The 19079-nt window shown below is 34.5% G+C and overlaps 1 protein-coding gene across 6 annotated transcripts in view; it reads left to right on the forward strand.

Moving 5' to 3' along the window:
- Nucleotides 1-19079, forward strand: part of ERBB4 (erb-b2 receptor tyrosine kinase 4) — a 1139239-nt gene that overhangs the window by 753360 nt on the left and 366800 nt on the right. For all 6 annotated transcript variants that reach the window (XM_019446103.2, XM_019446105.2, XM_019446106.2 and 3 more), the window contains exon 4: nt 965-1099. In XM_019446103.2, the coding sequence (XP_019301648.2) occupies nt 965-1099 (135 nt within the window). The remainder of the gene's footprint in view (nt 1-964; nt 1100-19079) is intronic.

Below are 19079 nucleotides of genomic sequence, written 5' to 3' on the forward strand. Positions count from 1 at the left end.
GTTTAATGGACTCAAATATAATTTCTCTTAAGAGATAAGAGAGAAAGATGTGGTAAATATTGGGTAGGAAGATGCTATGTGTATTTCTAACCAACAATTTCTTCAAGTAAAAGAATGGTATTTCACAAAAAAAGATTAGCATTTGCAGAGGGAATATCTACTTCTTTTTCATTTTTTTTTTTTTTCGTTCAGGGGAAACAAGTTAGCTGATCAAAGCCAGTGATAAATAGAGAATCAAGTAAAAATTGGCTTTAATGAATTTTATCCTATGGTCCTGTCATTGTTCCAGTGAACCATGGGGTTTTCATTATGTCTTGCTTTGTGTTCTTCTTAAAGAATAATTGGCAATTCTATTGATTCCATTTGAGAGGATCAAAGAACATTTTTATGATTGAGACATTAATTTTAGCTTTCATTTTGTTTTAATCACTTACCTACTGACTTGTCAATGTCACATTGACTGAAAGAATTTTTTCTTAAGAGAGACAGATGAGTTAAATGACCAAAAAAAGAGGATTAGTTAAATAAATATTATTTACTTTATGCTCTGGCATATTGTATTCTCATTAGAAATAATGTAGAATAATATTTAATTAGCATTAAATACTCATCACTTAATATTAGACAAAACTAGTACATTTTGAAATATTGCATGCCATGTTATTCCAAGTTCAGAGGATTAAAAAAAGGAAAGAGACTGAGAGTATCTATACCAAACTATGAAGTGTTTCTCTGAGTATTTGTGTTATGGATGGTTGTTTTTCTCTGTATTTTCCATTTTTTTTTCCAATTTCTGCAATCAATTTATGTGACCCAGTAATGATCTTTAAAAAAAATATGTTGGCTATTAACAAGATAATTCTAATTTAACACTGAAAATCATTTAAGAATAAATAACTTTTATTGACTTTCTTTTCATCAACAAAAAGTTTGACGAGAAATATGTTTGTTTGTTTTAATACAGAAATCCTTAATGGTGGAGTCTATGTAGACCAGAACAAATTTCTTTGTTACACAGACACAATTCATTGGCAAGATATTGTTCGGAATCCGTGGCCTTCCAACTTGACTCTGGTGTCAACAAACGGTAGCTCAGGATGTGAGTAACATTATCCTTTTGAATGTCTCAAAATGTTCTTCTACTTCTTGTAAAAACAAACAGCTAATGTTTATCATGTCATTAATAATATTTTGAATTTTGATCGCATACATTGAAATGTTCAGTTATATATAATGGAACAATCTTTTGCTTCTAGTTAACTCTCTTTTCAGAGTGCTAACTTCCCTTTTATAAATTCTTCTCTTAACATGACTTATTTTGCTAGGTCTAAATACTTTACCATATTTGTAATGTCTAAGTATTCTAATGTCCAAATGTTTAAACATGCCCCATTGCCCATAAACGTAAGGCTGGTGTCGAACTCTGGCTTCAACTCTCTGTGTGAGTCATGTACCACAGAGAAAAATGTGGTAGAAGAAAAATATTACTTCCTATTCACTATAATATGTTAAATTAAAAAAACAACAACAACAACAACAAAACACTGATGAACATTTTAGAATTCCGAAGCCTCCATTTGCCCTTGAAACCTTCATGGTAATACTGTATAACAATTCCAAGCACCTTAAATAGAGTGGAGAAATACAGATTTCATAGAAGAGATATATGTTACATTCTGGTTTTAGTCATTAGCCTAATAAACTATCCAATTTCCCATTCGCAAAGTGCAGTGTTTCTATCACAGAGGATTTATCAGATTCAGAGTGTTTAATATGATTAAATGACAAGCAAGTAATATTTGAAATATATCATTAAAATCTTAGAAAATTATTCTGTCTAGAATCTGTTTCATTTTCATAAAGCAGGCTGTGTGGTCCCCACATTTATTACTACTGACATTTGTATGAGAACAGAATCTTTATCAAGTGTTAACCTGGGTTTTATATTTCTCATCTATTATTTTATATTTCCCGCCTGAAATCATAACTATCTTCACACTGTTCAATAATTATTTGCCATAGTACTGATTGTGTTATGACACTTTTGTAGAAAATCAAGCTCTGAGGGACAATTATTAAATTTCATGATTGTCCTAATAATATAATGGGGAAATAGGAATATATTTGATCCAAACTGACAGCTGTGTTTTTAATAATGGCTAAAACTTTTTTTAAAGTAGAGTAAAATAATTTTCTTGTCACTTTTGAGCAGAAATTTATATGAGATTTCATCTTTATAGTGTTCAAGTTGCCTACCTTGTACAATTACGTGTGAATAAAAAATTGAATCTATTCATACTAACAAGGCAAATAATGTGCTTTAGAAATGGCTTCTGTTTTCAGTCTGCTCATACTATGGTACATTTTGTATATTTGGAGGGGGGCGAGAAGCATAATGGTTGGGGAAGAGGAAAGGCCTACTGACTCTTCGCTTATTAGAGTGGCCAGCCTATAATTGCATGTATGAGATCAGGAAAGAATGAAACCCAGGCAAGACAGAAGCCACAGGGAAGCCTTACAGGATGCAGAACAGGAAAGGTCTGGGGGGTTCCTGCACTTTCACAGATGGCATATCTTTGTGCTATTGTTTGTGGGCAATTTTGGATGGTTGTGCCTGTAATTAGGCAACTGTAGCTGCATTTGTCTTGCATGCAAATAATTGCAGGTGCAAAAATTACAAATGCAGAGTAGAGTCATAACAAATGGTCCTTTACAATTAACCACCAAATGCTTGTTGAAGTTTTATTCTTTACATACTAGTTTTATTTGTTGATACATTAAATATATTGCATGACACCATAGCTGATAATTAGAATTGGCTAATCTTTGAATATTGGTTTCAACGTAGCCTATTTTTTCCTCTACCTTCTCCCTATGGGTGATGACAGATACTCTCATGGTTTTAAATGCAAACTTCTGCACTGATGACTCCCAGAACTACATACCACCCAAGTTAAAAATCTGGTGGTCATTATGGACTTCGCCTGCTCATTGGTCATGGCATCGATTTAATCGTTAAGTCATACTGAATTTGTCTATTTCTTGATTTTACGTGTTTCTTATTGCCATTGCTCTAGTTCAGACTTCATCCATTGTCTGAGTTACTGAAACAATCTGAATTCTTAATAAGTTTTGCGGCTACAAACCCTGTGTAGTCTGGTGAAATCAATAGCTCCCTTCTTACAATATGTTTAAACTAATAAATAGGCAAAGAATAAACATTATATATCATAAATGCATAAAACCAATATGTTTATAAAATACATTTTAAAATATTACATACAAGGGAAATGAATTATACTGAAACACATTTATCAACATACTTAAAAATAAATATGTGATATGGTAATATGCTTCTTCATTAGTACATTAAATAAAAAAAATTCTAACAGCAGGATTAACAGGCAATGTAGTTGTGAAGCAGTGATAGGCCTAAATATTACTTTAAAAAGGACAGTCACTTTAACAAGTGGTGTTGGAAAAATTGGATATTCCCATGTACAGTATTGAAGTAAGACTTTTACCTGACACTATATATAAGAAATTAACTCAAAATGAATTAAAGACCTAAACATAAGACCATAAACCATAAAAATCCTAGAAGAAAACATAGAGGAAAAGCTTCATGGCATTGAATTTGACAATGATTCTTACAGCTGCCACCAAAAGCAAAGACAACAAAAGCAAAATAGAAAAAAACGGGGCTACATAAAACTTAAAAACTTCTGCGCATCAAAGGATGCAATCAACAAAGTCAAAGGCAACTTACAGAATGGGAGAAAAATTTACAAGTTATATATTTGATAAGGGGTTAATATCCAGAATATATAAAGAACTTTTACAACTCAGTAACAAAAACAACCTGGTTCAGAAATGGGCATGCAGTTGAAATAGCATTTCTCCAAAGATGAGATACAAATGGCCAACAACAATATGGAAAGATGTTCAATATCACATTGATTTGAAATCTAAATCATAACCATGAGATATCACATTATACCCATTAGAATGACTATTATCAAAATAGTAGAAAGTGACAAGTCTTGGTGAAGATGTTTGAAGAATCTGAAACCTCTGTACACTGTTGGTGGGATTTTAAAGTTGTAAAATAGCAATGGAAAATAGTATGGTAGTTCCTCAAAAATGAAAAATAGAACTACTATATTATCCAGCAACTCTACTTCTTGGTATATATTTAAAGAATTGAAAGCAGTCTCAGAGCAATATTTGCACATGCATATTTATAGTAGTACCCCAATGTTCACTAATGAAAGAATGCATGAACAAAATGCGGCGTGTGTGTGTGTGTGTGTGTGTGTGTGTGTGTGTGTGTGTGTATACACACACATTGGAACATTATTCAGCCTTAAAAAAGTAAGAAAATTATGACATGTTACAACATGGGTGAACCTTGATGACATTTGGCTATGCAAAATAAGCCAGTCACAAAAAGACTGTATGTCCACTTATATGAGGTATCTAAAGTAGTCAAATTCATACAAACTGAAAGAAGAATGGTGGTTACCAGGAGCTGGGAGAATTGGGAAATGGGGAATTTCTGTTTAATGAGTATAGAGTTTCAGTGTTGTAAGATGAAAAAGTTTTGTAGATCTATTGCACAACAATGTACATATACTTAACACTACTGAGTTGCACACTTAAAAATGGTTATGAGAGTAGATGTTATGTTGTCTGTTTTTACTATAATTAAAAATAGAGAAAGAGGTAAAGAAAGAAAAGCAAGCAAGAAGAAAGAAAGAAAGAAAGAAAGAAAGAAAGAAAGAAAGAAAGAAAGAGAGGGAGCTTTTATGATACTGCTAAGTACCAGAATAGAGTATGAATGCATCTTTAGTTTCTATTGGTCGCAGTGTGGTTGGCACTGCCCATATTATCAGGACCTTATATTTATAATTGATGAAAATCATATATTTAATAAGAGATTAATGTGAATAATAATGTGACAATTCCTCATTCATGTTCATGGACCTCCTAAATTCCATGCATAAGCCCTTTAGGGGCCCCAGGCCTCCTCGTTAAGAGGCCACCTGTCTTTAACTATTCTCCTTGCCTCCAATTTTGACAAATCCACCTGAGAAAGTGCTACCAAGAGCACTGTTTAATGGATATCTAACTATGACCCTGTCTAAAAACCCTGTCACTGCAACTGACTAATGTGGGGTCAGTTCTTAATAAAACCAGAGGCTTGGAGATTTTAGCAGATTCCTGCTTATTTCTCCCCTCAATGGAATGAGTTCTTATAATTTCTTTGTCTGTACTGCCTTTGCTTTTCTGTCTGCCAGACTAAATTTTGCTTATACGCATCACACTTATCAATTGTTACCCCTTCTAAGAAGTGTTCTCTTCTACAGGCTGGATTAGGTAACTTTTCCCACATAACTGCATAAAGAGCAGGGCTAAATCCTTCCATTCTGTCTCACTCTAAAATGAAAGTCCTATAGGACAAGGCCCAGGTCATCATTTTGTCCTCTGTTTTAGCACATAATGGATGGATAAAAGTTTTATACTGAATAAATGGATAACTAAATTAAACAATCAATTCATAATAAGAAAATCAGATGAATCTAAGTAATAATTTCTTCTGTTCATCATATGTACAAGAATGGATGTGAAGTAAAAGTTATAATCCATAGATACGTAGCTTATTCATTTTAAGTCTTTTTCAGGTAAAAATGGCAACCTAGATCTGTGTGCTTAATTTAATTTAAAGCTATATAATTATAGGGGTGCCTGATGGTTCAGTTGGTTAAAAGTCCAACTCTTGATTTTGGCTCACATCATGATCTCACCATTTGTGAGATCAAGCCTGTATTAGGCTCTGTGCTAAGAATGCAGAGCCTGGCTGAGATTATCTCTCTCTCTCTTTCTGTGCTTCTCCCCTGCTTGTGCTCTCTCTCTCTCTCTCTCAAACTATAAATAAATAAATAAATAAATAAATAAATAAATAAATAAAATTTATAACTATATATGTTATACTATTTATATTATATTTATGTTATATGTATATTTTATTATATTTATAAGACATATATGTGTCATATATATATATATACATATATATACGACATATATATATATATATATATATGACACATATATATATATGTATATAAGACATATATATGTGTACTTTTCCTTTGGTGTAAAGAACCTAATTTGTGTAGGGCTGGTAAATCCACAAATCACACAATTTTGACCAAGAATTTAAGAATATTTGATTCTTCAGTGATATTTTGTAAATTATTTTTCAATAAAGCTTTGGTCTTTTTGTATAGTACCAATTCTTAATGTAAAAAAGCAAAATCTTTTCAAGAGAAACCTGGCTTTTTTTCAACATAACCTTTAGCAACATAACCTTTGCACTATAATTGGAATAATGAAGGAAAGGTTTGAGTGTCTAGAAAAGAAATTTTTAAATGATACCAATCCTTTAAAAATATGAGATTTAGGAGTAATTACAACCAAATTGTATTTTCCAAAAATACTTGAGGTATGTTGACATAAATTTCAGCAAGGTAAGGGAGAGAGTATCTTTTTTATTATAGGAATCCCTAGCAAGACGTACCTAACATTCTAACAGTCTTGGATAGGTTTGTCAACAGGGCTTATTAAATAAACTACCTTCAGAGCTAAACAAACAAACAAACAAACTAACTAATAGTAAATGACGTTTCACTTACTTGGAGTACTTCTAATAACTCCCATCACCACAGAATGTCGAAATGATGGAAATTAGTTGCCCTAGAAAAATTCAGCAAATGAGAGTATATCAGAACATGAATATGGAAAAATAGACAATAATATTTGTCTGGAAGAAAATTGTGTGGTTAAGAGAATGGCTCCAAATGGACTTGTTGGGAACCTTGCACTGCCCAAGTGACCTCGGACAAGTCACTTGTGCTCTCAGTACCTCCATTTTTGCATCTATTAAATACGAGTGTCAAGAGCTGAGCTGAGCTGGTAGGTTTCAGGGTGGTTGATTAAGACAAAGAACCAATAAGAAGGTAACAGTCAACCTTTCAGTCCCCTATTGCAGTAGCATAAGCAAGTGGCTAAACTGGAGAAAGCACCAGGTCTTCCACTGTCCATTTTTCCCCATGGAACAGCTCCAGGTCAGGGTCAGGTGGATCAGACTGGTCAGCACAGACAAGGGGAATTGTCTCACTGCTGAGGGAGCCCCAAACAAAAGCTCCTAAAGTTTTATGGATCTAGAAGCCAGAGGGTAGGTTTGAGGCAGCAGAAAAAAAGCTGAGTGGAAAAGTTCTGAGTAGTGAATCAGAGTAAAGAAAAAGCATCTTAAATGTTCCCTCCGGCCCGTGTAAGGACTTTCCAGCAAAGGCACCTGAGGAGAGCCTCTGTCAAAGACATTGGATAAATGGAGGCATCCAATGGAGGCAACTGATCTAGAAATGTAGCTATGCTTAAGAGCATGGCTCGTTAGGAAACCCTGAGTTTGCCCTGAATTCAGAGACCACAGTGCATTAGCTGTGTACCAAGTCTGGTGTGGATAGGGCAGCTTTCTGTTGTGAGACCTGCCAGGGTAAGCCTGTGGTCAGGCTTGAAAGATCACGCATAGGTTTTTGGCCAGAAACTAATATATCAACTTCATAGGACTATTATGAGGAATAAATAATTTGCTGTGTGTTAAAATCTGAGCTATTTCTTATGATAAAGGAAGAAAGCGACTTCCAGTTATGATTTGTGTTTCCATATGAATTAACCATATGTGGACAGAAATAATTTTATAACATGTGAGTTACATTTTTATTATATATTAGTTAACATTTTATTTTGTTTCTGTTTCTCATGTGTCTAAGCAGAATACAGTATTTTATAGCCTGAGCTCACTGAAGCACCAAAAAGAAGAAACCTCGGATGTTCCAGATCCTACAATCTTTTCTTTAGCTTACACCAGATGTACCACTCATTCTCAAATTGCTTTCCAAAACCAAATACAGGTGTCCCCCACTGTGCAGAAGTAGAAAGCTCCTATGAAACTTTTCAAGCCAAAATGGCCTAAAGTAAAGAGTGTCCCCCACTGTCCAAAAGGTTATATTATGTTGCTCGTTTTTCCAAAAGACCAGTGTTAGTGCAGCAATGCCTTTTTTTGTGAAAGTGAAAATCCTCTTCCATTTCTTTCGGATAACAAACAAGTACTAATGTAGGTCTTCACAAAAGTGAAGTGGCCTATTGTGAACTTTTGGAAAGTGTGGGATACCTGCATCACCTATGACAGAGGTACAAATGTGGGGGAATTGGCAAATTCATAAAAGCATTATATTTATTAACATAATTCCATTTGTTTTTTTGTTTTTTTGTTTAATTTTTTTAATGTTTATTTATTTTTGAGACAGAGAGAGACAGAGCATCAACGGGGGAGGGTCAGAGAGAGGGAGACACAGAATTTGAAACAGGCTCCAGGCTCTGAGCTGTCAGCACAGAGCCCAACACGGGGCTCGAACTCACGCACCATGAGATCATGACCTGAGCCGAAGTCGGCCGCTTAACCGACTGAGCCACCCAGGTGCCCCATAATTCTGTTTGTTTAAGCCAGATAATCTACCTGCTTTAAAACCATTAGTAAAACTTAAAAAAAAATTAGTAACACTTAAAACTATATTTTTTCTTTTAATGACTCTCCCCCATCCTAATGACTGCCCACTCCTAATACTGAGTGCTGTGTCCCATGTACGTAAACTGTCTTGAACTAGAAAATAATTAAATATCAAGATACAGTAGAATTAAACCTGATTTTAATTTATCAACTTCTGTTACTCCTTCAATCTTAAAATGTTTATATAAAATAGATGCATTCTTCTAAGCCTGGAATTTTGTGGTAGAGTAGAAAACAAAAATAGCAAGAAAAATTATCCATGGTGCAATTCAGTACAGTTTCAGTTTCCATGTATTATATATGCACAGATCCACTTTTACATAAATGCATTTTATTGAAATAAGTCATGTGCACTGTTTTAAATGATTTTAAAAAAAGTTTTAATGATGGAAATAGAAAAATGTGAAAACCAGAAAAGATAAATGAACTCATATAAACCTAAAAGATTTGTTTTCAAAATAATTTATAAAATAAATTCTTCAAGAATCTAATAAAACAAAAAACAAAAGACTTAAAGATACTTTACGAATTTAAATCAATTATTCTAAACAAAATATTGGCAATAAGAACGAAATAATTTAAGAATGTATTTAAAATATAAAAGCAAGTGGTAGCTTGCTCTTTTAATACTGTAAATGAAAAAGTTTTTCAATACTGTAAATGAAAGAGTTAGGACTTGTCAAGGACCCATATCAGAGAAGGCCTTTATTGATACATTTATAGAAAGACAATTTCCAGGTTGACTGAAACTCACTCCAGGATAAATTTTATGTAAGAAAATTCATTATAAGATGGAAGCACAGCATACCTGCTAGCTTGGTTTTTATTTGTTTGGTTGTTTTTTTGTTTTTTGTTGTGTTCCTTAGCTTCTTAGGGTAAAAGTGCATTGCTTTACTTTTTGAATAGATTTTTCATGACAGATCTTTATTTTCATCATATGGAATAGCTTCCTCTAAAATCAAAATTTTAATTAGGTGTTATATATACAATTAAAGAAGTCAGTACCTCAACCCCAAGAGGCAGAACAGAAGATTTTTCCCATAATATACCTTTCTTAGCTCACCTCAGTCCCTATATATATATGTATATATGTATATATGTATATATGTGTATATATATATGTATATATGTATATATGTATATATATATATATATATGTGTGTGTTTGTACATAATAAATATATACATAAAGTATATGTATCCACACACATCCACATACTTACATAGATATACATTGGTCTCAAAGTTTGTGATTATAAATTAATTTCTACTTTCCTTTTACATATAAGCCACCTAAAATCTGGGACAAATTCCATAGCCTCTCTTCTCTGCCCTTATCCTCTTACTGCCAACTCCAGCCTCTGCTACCAATGATTCCAATAACCACACAACTGTGCTTGGCTCTCCCTTAGCTGCTCTTAAGACCCACTGCATTCCCAATTTCCTCAAAGCATAAATGAGACTAGTTATTAGCATTTGTTAATAATAATAATAATAATAATAATAATAATAATAATAATGGTTATTTGGTGGGGGGTTGCAGAGAAGACCACACTTGACTTTTGTGTTCCTGCTTATGAAGTCAGGATATTCCTCACTACTGAGACCTTCGCACCATTTCCAAACCTTAAGGATTGACTCCTTTGTTTCCCCCTAGCCTTTTTTCCCTTCTCAAGGCAGAGGCTCATTTCATTCTCTGCTTTTAAACTAGAGGAAACATCAGTTTGTACATAAGGAAATGCTCACTTCAAACAGAGAATATACATAGCGTGGCTTCCTTAGAAAAGTTTTAATAGTGCATTTCCCAAAGCAGTGCTTCTTCAGTCTAAAATAATACCATGTCGGTGGAGTGCTAGTAAATGTTTAATAACAACTTTTCAAAAAGTAGAGGAGTAACACCCCAATTTAAGGAGTTGCTAATTTCCATGGTGTAAACATTCTTAACATTCTCCCTTTTAAGCAATCGATGTAGATTTTGGAAGAGATGCCCAGTGAGTATACCATTATGTAGTGTTTCCACCACATAAATTCAACAGATGTAAATAAACTCAATGATGTAAATAATTAATCATGTAATTGTGTAATCATGTAAATAACTAATCAGGAAATAGTGAATTTTAAGTTTATATTTATTACCTTTGTTTCAATAAAATTTAACTGTGGGTTTATGTAATTTATTTTTTTTCTTTTTTTTTTTATATTATTTTTTTTTCTTTTTTTTTTCTTTTTTATTTTTTAATATATGAAATTTACTGTCAAATTGGTTTCCATACAACACCCAGTGCTCATCCCAAAAGGTGCCCTCCTCAATACCCATCACCCACCCTGCCCTCCCTCCCACCCTGCCCTCCCTCCCACCCCCCATCAACCCTCAGTTTGTTCTCAGTTTTTAACAGTCTCTAATGCTTTGGCTCTCTCCCACTCTAACCTCTTTTTTTTTTTTTTTCCTTCCCCTCCCCCATGGGTTTCTGTTATGTTTCTCAGGATCCACATAAGAGTGAAACCATATGGTATCTGTCTTTCTCTGTATGGCTTATTTCACTTAGCATCACACTCTCCAGTTCCATCCATGTTGCTACAAAAGGCCATATTTCATTTTTTCTCATTGCCACGTAGTATTCCATTGTGTATATAAACCACAATTTCTTTATCCATTCATCAGTTGATGGACATTTAGGCTCTTTCCATAATTTGGCTATTGTTGAGAGTGCCGCTATAAACATTGGGGTACAGGTGCCCCTATGCATCAGTACTCCTGTATCCCTTGGATAAATTCCTAGCAGTGCTATTGCTGGGTCATAGGGTAGGTCTATTTTTAATTTTCTGAGGAACCTCCACACTGCTTTCCAGAGCGGCTGCACCAATTTGCATTCCCACCAACAGTGCAAGAGGGTTCCTGTTTCTCCACATCCTCTCCAGCATCTATAGTCTCCTGATTTGTTCATTTTGGCCACTCTGACTGGCGTGAGGTGGTATCTGAGTGTGGTTTTGATTTGTATTTCCCTGATAAGGAGCGACGTTGAACATCTTTTCATGTGCCTGTTGGCCATCCGGATGTCTTCTTTAGAGAAGTGTCTATTCATGTTTTCTGCCCATTTCTTCACTGGGTTATTTGTTTTTCGGGTGTGGAGTTTGATGAGCTCTTTATAGATTTTGGATACTAGCCCTTTGTCCGATGTGTCATTTGCAAATATCTTTTCCCATTCCGTTGGTTGCCTTTTAGTTTTGTTGGTTGTTTCCTTTGCTGTGTAGAAGCTTTTTATCTTCATAAGGTGGGTTTATGTAATTTAATATTTAGTAATGGCTATATTCAACAACAAGGTCTGAAAATTCTAGAAAATCTGACAGTGTGTTGTATACACTGCTGCCATGTGTGAACATCAGAATCCTGTAGAGGTAAAGGCTGGGCTCAGCCCAGTCCAGTGCGGATCATTTCTCTCTATGACAATGCAAAGAGAAAATTAAGCTTACACATCATGCATGGTATGAACTGGTTTTGCCCCTTGTCTCCTGCGGGTTAATGCTGAATAAAACACACATATACACACACAACTCAATAAAGAACAAACTATTTAAGAACAGGGCAATTTAACACAGAATGTATACAGGGAAAATATCTGACTCTTCAGGGTCATATTCTGCTAACATTTGTCATTTACATTATTATATAGTATCCCTTAGGTTCTGCATTCATGTTAACTTCTTGCACTAAAGATTTCCTCAAGAATGTTGGATAGATGTTACCTTTATTTGACTAAAAGACTTAATCAAATGGTCCCTCTCTGAGTGAACTGAGTTTCCACCTCAAAGATCAAACTCTCTGTACCCCACAGACATACTGCTCTAACTCTTAAGAAGGTTTAGTTTTCTACCTTCAAATAAATCTTTATGACCATAGCCTGTTGGAAGAAAAAATTATTATGTAAAGTGACAGTAGAAGTATTGTGTGGCATTAGAAAAGAACAACGTTCTCTATGTCCAGAAATAAGTAGATTAAGAGTTTCCAAAGTTGGACATGCATCAGATTCTACTCCCAGAGATTCTCCTTCAGTAAGTCTGGTTCAGGGATGGGAATCTACCCATCGTCAAAATTCTCCAGTTGAATCTGGGTACAAGTATAGGTAGCACTGGCTTGGTAGAGGATGTCTATGCTAATAAAATAATTAGAAAAGCCTATATTTCAGACCACATGCAGATTCAAAATTGCCAGAGAACATATGATGAGTTTGCTGCAAATGAGCCAACTGACAAATGTATGGTCCCCTCTTAGAGAATATGTAGCTCTCTGTCATGTGAGATTTTTGTCACTAATTGCAACAATAGCAATCACGATGCTCTAAGCACCTGTGACCTTCTAGGCCTTATGGATCACAGGCACTTACAGATTCTTATTTCTAATTCTTGAAGAAATTCTGTAAGGTAGGTATTAAGAGTCATATTTAGGGACACTTAGAGCCTTGGTGTCTTAAATTTTTAGTAATAAGAACTCGATGTCTTCTACTGAATGTTGAAGAGATTAAAATTTCGTAAATAGAAGGTCATGGGGTTCAAATTGTCCAGTTAGGGACAGCCTTCATATTTTGTTGTTTATCTGAAGCTTATTTTAGAACAAATTTTAATAAGACTTTTCACTATATGAATTTTAATTGAAAATATATACCATTACTTAAATAAAAATTGCTGGTATTATGAAGAAAGTTTTCACACTGTTCAGACAGAATGGAGAAAGGCCAAGGAATCATAATTATCAGATTTTCTTTGAAAGTGTAACTCCTAACATTTTTTTGAAATGGTGAGTTTTGGGAATTGGAGATTCTTGTAACTGGAAGGCATCTTTCAGTTACACACTTTGAAAAAAAAGTAATAAGAGCTACACACACTGTTTAAATTGGATGGCAATCAAAGTAATCTAGTCCACATAATCTAATCAAAACAAATGTTTTCAAAATGTTTATGGATGGATGAATGGATATGCAAAATGTGATATATACATGCAGTGGAATATTATTATGCCTTAAAAAGGAAGAAAAATTCTGGCATTATGCCAAGAATGTTCAACATGGATGAACTTTGAGGGCGGTATACTAAGTAAAATAATCCAGTCATAAAGAGACAAATGCTGTATGATTTCACTTATATGTGATACTTAGAATAGTCAAAATCATAAAGATAGAAAACAATGGTGATTTTAAGGGGCTAGAGAGGGAGGGGAGAATGGGGAGATTTTGTTAATAAGTAAATTATTTTAGTTTTAGAAGACGAAAAGAGTTATTGGAATAGATGGTGTTGACTGTTGCAAAAACAATGTGAATACATTAACTACTACTGAACTGTACAACTAAAGTGGTTAACGTGAGGGGTGCTGGGTGGCTCAGTTGGTTGAGTGTCCAGCTCTTGACTTCAGCTCAGGTCATGATCTCATAGCTTGTGGGATTGAGCCTTTGTCTGGCTCTGTACTTAGGATTCCCTCTCTTTCTCTCTCTCTGCCCCTCCCTCTATTTCTCAAAATAAATAAACTTTACAAAAAATGGTTAAGATGGTAAATTTTGAGATATGTTGAGAGAGAGAGAGAGAGAGAGAGAGAGAGAGAATCTTAAGCAGATTGCATTCTTAGCACAGATCCCAACAGGGGGCTCAATGTGGGGCTCAGTCCTATGACCTTGTGATCATGACTTGAGCCAAAATCAAGAGTCGGAGCCTCAAATGACTGAGTCACCCAGGTACCCCCAGAGTTTTAAGTCATCCTGCTGTATGAGGCTGTGCAAATAATTCTAAACCTGGCAGAATTAGCTGTAGGTGTTGAAATGATAGATTGGTAAAACTGACTTAAATTTTCACAAAGGAAGAGACACATTGATTCAAATAACAAGTATCTGATTAATGTAAAAGAGATTTGTAAAACATTCCATAGTTGATTTTTTTTTTAATTTTAATTCCAATTAGTTAACATACAGTGTTCTATTAGTTTCAGGTGTATACTGTAATAATTTAGCATTTCCATACATTACCAAGTGCTCATCACAACAAGTACCCTCCTTAATCCCCACCACCTGTCTAGCCCACTGCCCCACCCGTGTCCCATCTGGTATCCACCACTTTGTTCTCTATAAAGTCTGTTTCTCGGTTTGCCTCTCTCTCTTTTTTCCCCTTTACTCATTTGCTTTGTTTCTTAAATTCTACATATGACTGAAATCATTCCATAGCTGACTTTGTGAACATAAAACCCTGATTTTATATTTGGTGTTTAAAGCAGCTATGTAAAATTGAATGAAAATGATGCTGAATCCATTCAATATCACCCTCTTCTATTTTTCTCTTGTTTGTTTACTTTAAAATGGGTTAAGAGTGATTATGCATGTGTCTGTGGCTTGTTTTGCAATGCTCATTCATAGGTTTGATTACCATTCACATATTTATTCCCATTTACTAATGGAAGTGGTTTTGTGGAACTTAGTTACACAATTAAGTAAAATTTAAAGAGCTTACTATTTTTCTTTTCCTTCTATAATTTGTCATCACTTAGAGAAGCTAGGAAGTGAAAGGAAGACGTTTACAAGGAACTGAAAATCGTCTATTCCAGTTTCCCAGTCAGTAACATTTCCAAAGAAGTTTTACATATGTCCTCCCTCTCTTATTGGTGTCCTCCTGCTAAGCCATTTTTATTTCAAAGTTCAGAGCAAAGATGGTTACACTGGAGAGTCAGAGCAGGGGAATTGGTATCTCCACAGGTAGCTGGGGAAAGATGAATAAGGAGGTCAAGCTGCTAATCCACTTTTCAATCTTTCATGTCTAGATTATTGCAAGTAGCCGTATGCAACCTTTATTTAACTCTTTGCTGCCTGGCAAGAACACATTATGTTCTATTTGGAGGTGATTCTTTTGGAAATTCTAGGTGCTCTTTCTATGCAAGGAAGAAAAAAGATGGAAAGGAAATTATGCAGTAATATTTCTCTTAAAGTTCTTCTTTAAGCATAATAGAAATAAATGTTTTAAAGCTTGATTAAAAAATGCACAAAGTTAAAGTCATCTCAAAATTAGATGTCCCACACACTTTAGTTCTCCTCCCTCCTTATACTTTATTAAATAAAAATTTTGATCTAGTAGTTTTTTTCAAAATCTTTTTCTATAGAATCATTTTAAACTGTACTCAAGAAGGAGAATACATCATTAAACTAGTTACCTGTTTGCCAAGTTACTAGTTACTTTGTCAGTAGTTAACTATTACTAGTTACCACATGCCAAAGTGAATTTTTCAGGATAAAGAAACTTGCTTTACTAGAAAATAAGTCAATGATAAAACTAAAAGATTTTACAAATGATGCAGTGTTGGATACCCATCACTTCATTTCTAAACTTCATTAAGTTGAATAATTTTAAATATCAAATATTTTATTGCAAAGATTTGTTGTGCATTTCTAGCAGAATAAACAAATATCTAAGGGTCCTTAGAGGTGTAGAATTGACAGAGCTCTGCTTGGTTTGATTCAGTAGAAAAAGATAAATTAAGGTCATGCAGCTTTGTAACATTCTTATGAAATAGTCAATCATTTCTATTAATCCATACAGTAAACACAAACATTTTATGGGGGAGGGGGTGACCCAAAACATTATTTCAGGATTAATTTACATTATTACTGAATTAACTTACAATAAGTACAAATATATGTTACTTTAAAATATGTAAATGGGCAATCAGAGAGAGAGAAACCATAGATTTCATTGTTCTTCCTTTCCCCTCTTGTCTTCCTCCCTACCAAAACCTTTTGCCTGACCCCACTGCAGGGCAAAGCCCCTGCATCTTTATTGTCTTTGCACAGTTACCCTTCTGTTTCTTTGCTTCAAAGGGTAGCCTAGTGGTTGAGTTCGGGATATGGATTCTACATAGGTTCTAATCTTGACTTCAGAGTTTCTTCTGTCTAATTTAGCCCCTTTATCCTTCATTTTTCTTACAGTGAATTGGGATAATACATGAAAATGTTAAAAACAGCCTAGCACATAAGTGTTCCATAAATATTTGTTGTTATCAGTTTTAGTGTTTATAATTAAACACTATGAAGACACTTCTTATTCTGTATTATAGCCTAAAACTGGGAACTGTGATCAGCCTTCTCTTAGCTTCACATCATCATTTATAAGCAAATACATCTATAATTTTGTGGGCATGGGGAGCTGTGTGGTTAAGGACACCCATTCTTAATGTTCTTGGCATCTGTCTATAATACCCTCCACCCTGCCCATTTAGGTCATTTGCTAACTACTACTCATTGCCCACATGCATTAATGATTTTGGCAAGTGACCCTGAGTCTTTTTTTTTAAAACTCCATGTATGTCATTCCCTAGGTGACTTTGAATAAGTATCTGTGTTAATGATCTCATTTAACATTATTGCCTAACATTTTCTTTACCTCCTAAAATCCACTGAACTTATCAGTATTTATACTAATTCTGTAAGAAACAGGGATTTGTTCTGACATAAAGTTTGTCTGCCTATGAGTATTTTAATTCATTTTGTGTGTTCGGTCCTTCTCTGTCCCACATGACTGTTCTTTTCTTATATCTGTTAAAGTAACAGATGGTGAAGAACATGGATTCTGGCTCAGATCTCTGGACTATTTCAGGCCTGTCCCATTCTGTGTGACCTTGAACAAGTTATTAAATTTCTCAGTCCTCAGCTTCCTCATCTGTAGTAGCATTTTCCTCCTAAGGTTTTCGTGGGAAATAAATCACCTAGAACAATTCCCACTATATAATAAAAATGCATTATGTCTAACTCTTTAATATGCTAGTTCATAAGGATTTTGACACCTAGAACAATTCCCACTATATAATAAAAATGCATTATGACTAACTCTTTAATATGCTAGTTCATAAGGACTTTGATTCTACCTTGAGGTTTATATTTCAGATGGTTACAAGACTAACAATATATTTTTTTAGAAAACAGAGAACTAGGGGCAGATTGATAGGTAGTGAGGCTAATATTTAAGGCTAAATCATTTTGTGATAGAATACAACAGATATATATGCAGGGGCTTGCAAATCATTTATCTCTTTTTCTTTAAATAACTCAATTTCCAGATCAGTCTAGTAGTACATCAGTAAGAAATGCCATTGAAATACCTGGTTGATGGAATCTTTTTTTTTCAAAAAATATGTTATAAATCCATTATTCTTGAATTTTAGCTTTTGTGTGTGAACTTCAAAGGCAGATTAATGAAAACATTTTACATCAAGACATTTTAGGCTTATTACTTACTCTAATGCCTTTTGGGTCACTTTCTTATAACCTTCATCAATTTTAAAATCACATTTCATTCCTTAGGCTTGTGGTGGCATTTTAGAAGTATGCCTATTTGTTAATGTGGTTATTTTTATTTTAAGTGTGAGGACTTGAGGGAGATACACACACACACACACACACACACACACACACACACAGCTAAATCCCTTTGGTGGATGAAATAATAGTAGGGATGTAAAATGAGACTTCTGGCTGATACCTCAAAAGAGTTTGTTTAATACAGTGCCATGGAGCTACCTAATCTTCCCCAACTTGTTACCCATTTTTCTTTGTTATCTGTCTCAGTGATGTCTCATCTCCCCAACTGACTGCTACAGGCTAGCAATCTGTAACAGAAACTCAGTCTCAATCTCAGATATAATAAGAAAGAGAGGCTACAAGATTAATGGTGCCAGCCATAATTATAAAGTCTCAAGCCACAGACATTATAAGACCTTTCAAAACTGACTTAAGGTGGAAGAAGCTGGGTTAGCACTATAGTGTGAAGATACTGGCCTCTTAATAAAGGAAATGCAGGGCTATTGGATCTGGGAAGTCTACTGTGTTTTTAGTACTGTTAGGAACTGTGGAAAATAAATGGTTTTTTTTCCCTTGAGGAGCTTGTTATAATTTTATCCATTTCAGTTTTCCTATGGTAATACCCATTACTTATTAATTCGTAGAGGAGATAGATCTATTCTTGGAGCTGACAAATGGAAGCCAGATGAAAACAGGCTGCTTATGGAGACCATGCCACACATAGATATTGGGAATTTTTTATGCTCATAGTGAAATAGAACCAGTACATTGCCTTTCAAGTAACAACTACTCTGACAGGATTAAAAAACAACAAATGTGGGAATGTTCATGGTCTTTCTTCCATATCTGCTCAAACATTACATATCTGCCAGCCTGATCTCTTTACCCCTCTGGACCAAACTGTCCATCAAGTCTACACACACACACACACACACACACAGTCTCTCTCTCTCTCTCTCTCTCTCTCTCTCTCTCTCTCTCTCTCTCACACACACACACACACACACACACACAGTCTTCCTAGAATGTTGGAATTCACACTTAGTATGTTAAGATGGACAGAAAAATTGTTAACGAGAGAGCTGAATGAAATAAAAGTATTTAGGGAGAATGGCTAAGTCAAACCA

The sequence above is a fragment of the Panthera pardus genome, unplaced genomic scaffold, assembly GCF_024362965.1.
Source record: "Panthera pardus isolate Hobbes unplaced genomic scaffold, ASM2436296v1 HiC_scaffold_10, whole genome shotgun sequence".
Classification (NCBI taxonomy): Eukaryota; Metazoa; Chordata; class Mammalia; order Carnivora; family Felidae; genus Panthera; species Panthera pardus.